Source organism: Glycine max, chromosome 9 (genome assembly GCF_000004515.6).
Source record: "Glycine max cultivar Williams 82 chromosome 9, Glycine_max_v4.0, whole genome shotgun sequence".
In the NCBI taxonomy this organism is placed as follows: domain Eukaryota; kingdom Viridiplantae; phylum Streptophyta; class Magnoliopsida; order Fabales; family Fabaceae; genus Glycine; species Glycine max.
In genome coordinates, this window is record NC_038245.2 from 9172235 (window position 1) to 9178651 (window position 6417).

The 6417-nt window shown below is 27.9% G+C and overlaps 1 protein-coding gene across 1 annotated transcript; it reads right to left on the minus strand.

Annotated features, from left to right (window-relative positions):
• Positions 1 to 1178: 1178 nt before the first annotated feature.
• Positions 1179 to 4960, minus strand: LOC100527067 (nucleoside deaminase superfamily protein). The gene is made up of 5 exons (NM_001251251.3): positions 4741 to 4960; positions 3399 to 3458; positions 2974 to 3164; positions 1898 to 2002; positions 1179 to 1512 (listed from the first exon to the last, which is right to left on the minus strand). Exons 1-5 carry the CDS (start codon positions 4754 to 4756, stop codon positions 1324 to 1326), a joined length of 561 nt encoding a protein of 186 aa, NP_001238180.2. The 5' UTR covers positions 4757 to 4960; the 3' UTR covers positions 1179 to 1323.
• Positions 4961 to 6417: the final 1457 nt, after the last annotated feature.

A 6417-nucleotide genomic window follows, 5' to 3' on the forward strand; every position in this document is an offset into this window, starting at 1 on the left:
CTGAAAATATTCCAGCTAATAAATATACGAATTCATACTCCGTAAGAATAAGCTTACGGATTTATAATCCGAAAGAGTAAGCTCAGGAATTCATAATCCATTTAAGGATTCATAATATGTAAGTTTACGTAATTTGTAAACTTACGGATTCGCAATATGTATGTTCATATAGATTGTCAATTTGTATATGGATTGTTAATATCTATTTATGGCCCATGCAGGATTTAAACATGTGACTTTCACATTATTAGCATGATGCTCTAACCAACTGAATTAATAGACCAATTATATATTTTCATAAAAATCATAGGTTTCATAAAAAATTTATATATGTAAAAAAATTAATTATTAGATCAAAATTAATAATCACAAATTTTATTATGTAAATTTACATGTGCATTAAATATACATTAAAAATTTTAATGTTATATATAACAACATTCATTATTTTATAACATAATTGACTTATTAGTTCAGTTGGTTAGAGTGCCATGCTAACAACTTGAAAGTCACAGGTTTTACTAATCTGTATGTTTATCATAGGGGTACTTTCAGAATTTACAATAATTTGTTGGGTGTACTAGAAGAATTAGGGTGCACGAAGCAATTGGCTAAGATTTTAGGCTTGTGGACTGTGATATTGGGCAACTACAAGAACGGGATAAGCCTCTTAAGGATAAGAGGCTTTTGCTTCCGGCATCTCCTAAAAAAATTTGAATTCCCAAATTACCCTTGTGTATTATAACTTCATCTTCCTACTTGTTCCTTGTGTTCTTTCTCCCTCCATTAGTGTTCGTCATCTCTCCGTTTAGTTCTAGAGTGAATAATTTGGAATGCATTTTTTTTCTAGATTACTTAATCAAAAACTATATTAGTATAATTTCGAATTGAGTAATTCATAACGTATCTTGGGTTCTATATTTCTCAATCCATAACTATATTAGAATAGTTCTTGAATAGATTATATAGAAGTCACTTAGTATAGTTTCAAATTGAGTAATTCCTAATGTATTGTGTGTTCTAGATTACTCAATCCATAATGATTATCCAGTTCAGGAAGCAGAAGCCTAAAGCTAGTTTCTGATGGCTTCTCCAACAAATCAACGTGGTTGGAGTGATGAAGGAGGTAGAGGAGGCTATGGCCAAGGTACAAGATTTAATAACAGAATGCCATCTTATATTACAAAGTAACTTTCATTTTGATGCTCCCAGTACAATTTATTCATTAGGATTTAGGATACACCATAGCATCGAGCTTATTTATATGAAGTCAAATTTCCTGAGGTGTAAATACCTAATGGCTTAGGAAACATAGAGATTCAATTAATACATTCGGAATTTTTCCTTTGTTCTCTCAAAAACTTCTTCAGCAATGTTAGCTTCTTTGCCATCAGCCCTTTTAATCTCCAATTGTGCCTTCTGATAGAATCCAGTACCTCGCAATGCATCTGAAATGAAGTCATCGAACCCAATAGCAATTGCTGCCTCTGCCTTTGCTCCATAAACCAACCTCTGTATAAATTTAATATTGTAAGAAAGCGTGCCCAAAAGTAATCATTGTAAAATAATTCAATTTTGATGTAATATTAATTAATTAGAAATTATCTTAAATATGATTTTGAAATAATTATTGAAAAAATCAATAATATTTTTATATTAATAAGAATAAGAAAACGGGTACCAAAGAATTTACAACTCGCACATTTACTAAATCAATTGAATTAGATTCTCTTTAATTATAAAATTCAATAATATTACAATATAGGATAACTTGTAATTAAATAACAGTGTGAAAAAACTTTTACACTACTATTAATGTACTTTAATGAAATTCTTTTAACATTAATAAAAGATAAAGATAAATTGAGAAGCGTAGAAAAAGCAGGGCGTTTCCAACCTTAACTCGTGAGAGGTGGATTGCTCCAAAGCACATTGGGCAAGGTTCACAAGAAGCATATATTTCACAGTCTGAAAGTTCTATCTGGTTTAGCTTTTCACAAGCCTGTAAAATGAAATCATTGAGTTTAAAATACATATCCCATTAATTGCATAAATTGTTTGTTGCACACAAATTTGAAGAAGAAGAAATGCAGAGTAATGTAAAATCAGTTCTGTTTTCATGGAATTTAAAATGTTATAAAGTTTGACCGAAACCATAGCTCAGAAGAGTAAGGCAAGAAATTAATAAATTCTGGTTGTTGTGAAGTGAACTCTTCACGAAGACTAGATATTAAAACTCCAATTGATACTAATACCCTGAAGTATGTACTGAATTGATACCATATGCATAATATATTTGCCTTGTCAAACCCTGCAGCAGAATATATAAAATAAAATGAACAAAAAATTAATTCCTAGCCAACTTGCCAATTGGTATCTACTGAGACAATATAATAAGCAAAGACAAAAGATGCTCAACAAATATCATATAGATTGCAGCTAAAAAACAATTCTAGAGTATCTCCACTATGTTCAACATGGTAATTTCAAAGCTAACAATTCTTATTCATTAACCTCTCAAATGAAAATATTATAATAGCCACCTTCCTCATGGAAATCTCTTCATTTGGAGAAACTGCCCAAATGATATATGAGAAAAAATGTTATATGAAATAGTTTTGTATTGTAAACTCAATTGTAAACTATTATATATGATTAATTTATTGACTTTTATAATAATCACCTTAAAAGTCATACCAATACTAATTTGTGATTGAATAACTTTATAATTATCACTCTTAGACTCATGATATATTATATGTGGACATCCCATTCATAACATTATAAGAATAAAGAATTGCAATTTGCACATATACGATCAATTGCCAGAGAAAGCAAGGCAATGACATATGGTGATAAATGCTGCGTCAGACAGAAAAGCATAAATGTAAATACCAACATATACTACAAGAAAATATGCATTTTAAAGCAATTTAAGGAAATTATTTGGCTTCAAATTAATAATCATCTAACCTTTCTTATTACAGTGACTTCTGCATGAGCAGTGGGGTCTGTGTTCCTCAGAACCATGTTGTGACATCTAGCAACAATTTCATCATTACAAACTATAATAGCACCAAAGGGACCCCCATCTTCACAGTCTACCCCTTTATACGCTTCTTCAACAGCAATTCTTAAAAATTTGTGGTCCCTTTGCTGTATAGCTAATTAGCCAATGCAACACCAAAAACTAATTAATAAGATGCCTAGCACAATTTCATAATATGACATTGAAATCTTAAGAGGGGACCTCAATGTATCAAATTAAATTTTAACTTGTTAAAGAAATTCAATTTATTATACTTTCTTGTGTTTCTTAATTCCAAAAGTGCATATAGAAACTTTAGTTAGTTAAACAAAGAATGCAACAAGAAAGATAAATAGTTTAGAAGCATTACCTTCCTTATGGCCAGCAAACGCAGAAGCTACTGAAACAGTTCCATTCTTGGTTTGAACCACTGGGATGATCAAGGAAGCAAAAAAAAATTATAAAGAATACTTAAAAAAAAATAAGCATAGATTATTACTCTTTGTGTGGATTGGGTGATTTGAGTAGAAGAAAAATAAGAGGACGCGTAATACAAGGGATTCTGTGATTTTTTTGTGTTTGCTTAGAATAGAAATGGGAGAGAGAAATTGCAAAAATTATTGGGCTCTACTGTAAAGTAAATCCTTCTTCAATTGGGATGAAAGTAAGATGATTTGTGACTTTCTTAATTTAATTGGTTAAAAAATTAAATGATTTTTAACAAATAATAAATAATTTAATGTTGGGAAAAATAATGGAGTAAAATTTTTTTGATTACCATAAAAATATTTTTATGTAATCTTTTTAATTTCACTCATCTAAACAAGTGGATAGAAATTGTTTCCACTTCTTTTTTTCTTCCATCTATCCCAATAATACATATTCTTTACTTTATTTCTCTTATATTCCTTTTTTTTATTTCATTCACTCTCATTTCTTTAGTCTCTATTTTACTCTTAATTTGCTTACGCTTGTTATGCAAGAAACTAAGGAAATAACGTGGGATGATAGTGAAACCATCTTTGTTTTATTTGAATATTCTTTAGCAATTGAGGAAGAAATATTAAAAAGTGGGTGGGACCTACAAATTTATCGATCCTTGCATACCAAAAAATAAAAGGAGATAAAGATTTTTTATACATTAAATATACAGCATACTATTATTTTTGTATATTTATTTTTTAGGGATATTTAAGATATTTTATATACATACGTAACTTTTTTTCCTATTAAAAACCTATAAAATCATCTTATTTTCTTTTCACTTTCTTTCTTAAACTAAAGATACCATTAATCCGGCATATAGAATCTAACGGGTGGCTCAATTTATACACTTTTTGTTATACTACCAGTGCAAATTGCAGTCTGCAGAAGCCTTATTATGGGTATATATATGACCTTTTACTACTCTTAATTTGCTATAAGACCCCAGAGGAAATTCAAACAAGAAGAAAGCAAACCATAGAAAGTGTGTTGGGATTAAAATTTATAAGTACATGAGAAATACTAACACATCCTCAAAGCATAAAGATTGGAATTGAAATGTTGAAATTAGAGGAAAGAAATTGATTGTGAGGAGAAAAATAAAATCACATTCCAGGTATATATATATATATATATATATATATATATATATATATATATATATATATATAAAGGAAATTAAAGAGAGATAATGAGAAATATTTATCTCCCTAAGAAAAGGCACATACCATTAACTTCCTCCATGACTTTGTTGATGTCAATAACTAAATATAAAGACCAACAACTAGGTACGTTAACTGAAACTCCCTTATGTGAACTCTGATAAATCAACGACTTTGTTGAACTATATATAGTAGTACATTGGTGATGGCAATGAAGTACAAGATTAAGAATCCAAGTGGATGATGACCATGAGAGAGAAAATGCGTTCCACGATAAATGCAGAATGAGATTCCCTGTACATATGTCAATAATTAAAAAACTATACTCGATCATCCAATAACATTATTATATACAATAATTTAAATATATTATTCTCTATCTAGTTAAGTTAGTCATCTTATTTTCTATTTTTCTTTCTCTCTATGTATTCATTCTGGGTATTGATAACATATTTCCCAACATGCATATAGTCCAAAATCACCGAGGTAATGATCGTGATCAATTTTTTTTTCGTCAGCACATTATTACACATTTAATAGACATAGGCAAAAAATTTAAAATATGATAATTAAATACGAAAAAAATGGATAGTAAAATTCATAAATAATTATAATTGACGGATACACTTTAATTAAAAACTATAAAATTAATAGTAAAAATTATTTAATAAGAAGAGATATATAATATTTTATATTTTTAATAAATTTTGATCAATAATAAACAAAGTGACAAAAATAATTTTAATCTCATTTCTTATATTTTATTATATAAATATAATAAATTATTATTATTATTATTATTATTATTATTATTATTATTATTATTATTATTATTATTATTATTATAAATAAAATAAACGCTATCATGCAGACGCTGAATGTTGGAAAGAACTAGATGCGAAAATAAAGAAATAGCCACATGGGACAAACTAAAAGTCTTTTCACACTTATAGATATCTTTAAGGAAAGAAAGAGACAAAAAAAAAATAGAAGAAAAATAATATAATCAATTTGATAAATTGTGTGATTTAAAAGAAATAAATAGTAAATAAATAAGATTAGAGTAGAAATAAAACAAAATAAAATTAGAGTGTGAAAAGGCATGTGAACGGAACTTGGGGTGTATTTGGTACTAAGGGTAGAAATAAATTCAAAAAAAATATACTTTATTTCATAAAACTTATATTTTTTATACTCTAATTTAATTCATAATTTTTTTTTTATTTTTCTCCTCTTTATTTCTCTAGTAAACTAAATCCATCCTTGGGAATTGAGATAGTAATCACATGGCTCATCCGAATATCAACATACTTGATGCAGACCGTACTGTTGTTATTGGTTATGGGACATCGTGGTCTACAGAAAGGTTGGATGTGATTCTCGATATCGTGAGTGACCCACACCCAACGAAGATTGCTAGCCTTCCTATCCAATGTCTTCACAAACTTTGATAAGTTGTCAACTTATCATATTGGAATTGGATTGGATGATTTTTCTTTTAGTAGTAAATATTAATTGTTAAGAATCTTAAACATAGAGTTCAAACATATTTTTAATTATTATAATTTAATATTTTTATTTGTGTTTTTGTAATAAAAAATTAATCATGTTTATTTTGTTTTTCATGGTTAAAGTGTTTTGAAAAATATTTTGAATAGTCAAGAAAGTATTAACTAAAGCGCTATAAGAATAAAAAATAAAATAAACCTAATTAACAAATATTAAAAATTAAAAAAAATTATA

Coding starts and splice junctions, on each gene's coding strand:
- LOC100527067 (NM_001251251.3), bottom strand. Junction 3,165..3,398: donor GTTTGCTGGCCATAAGGAAG/GTAATGCTTCTA, acceptor TTGGCTAATTAG/CTATACAGCAAAGGGACCAC. Junction 1,513..1,897: donor TCCACCTCTCACGAGTTAAG/GTTGGAAACGCC, acceptor AAATTTATACAG/AGGTTGGTTTATGGAGCAAA.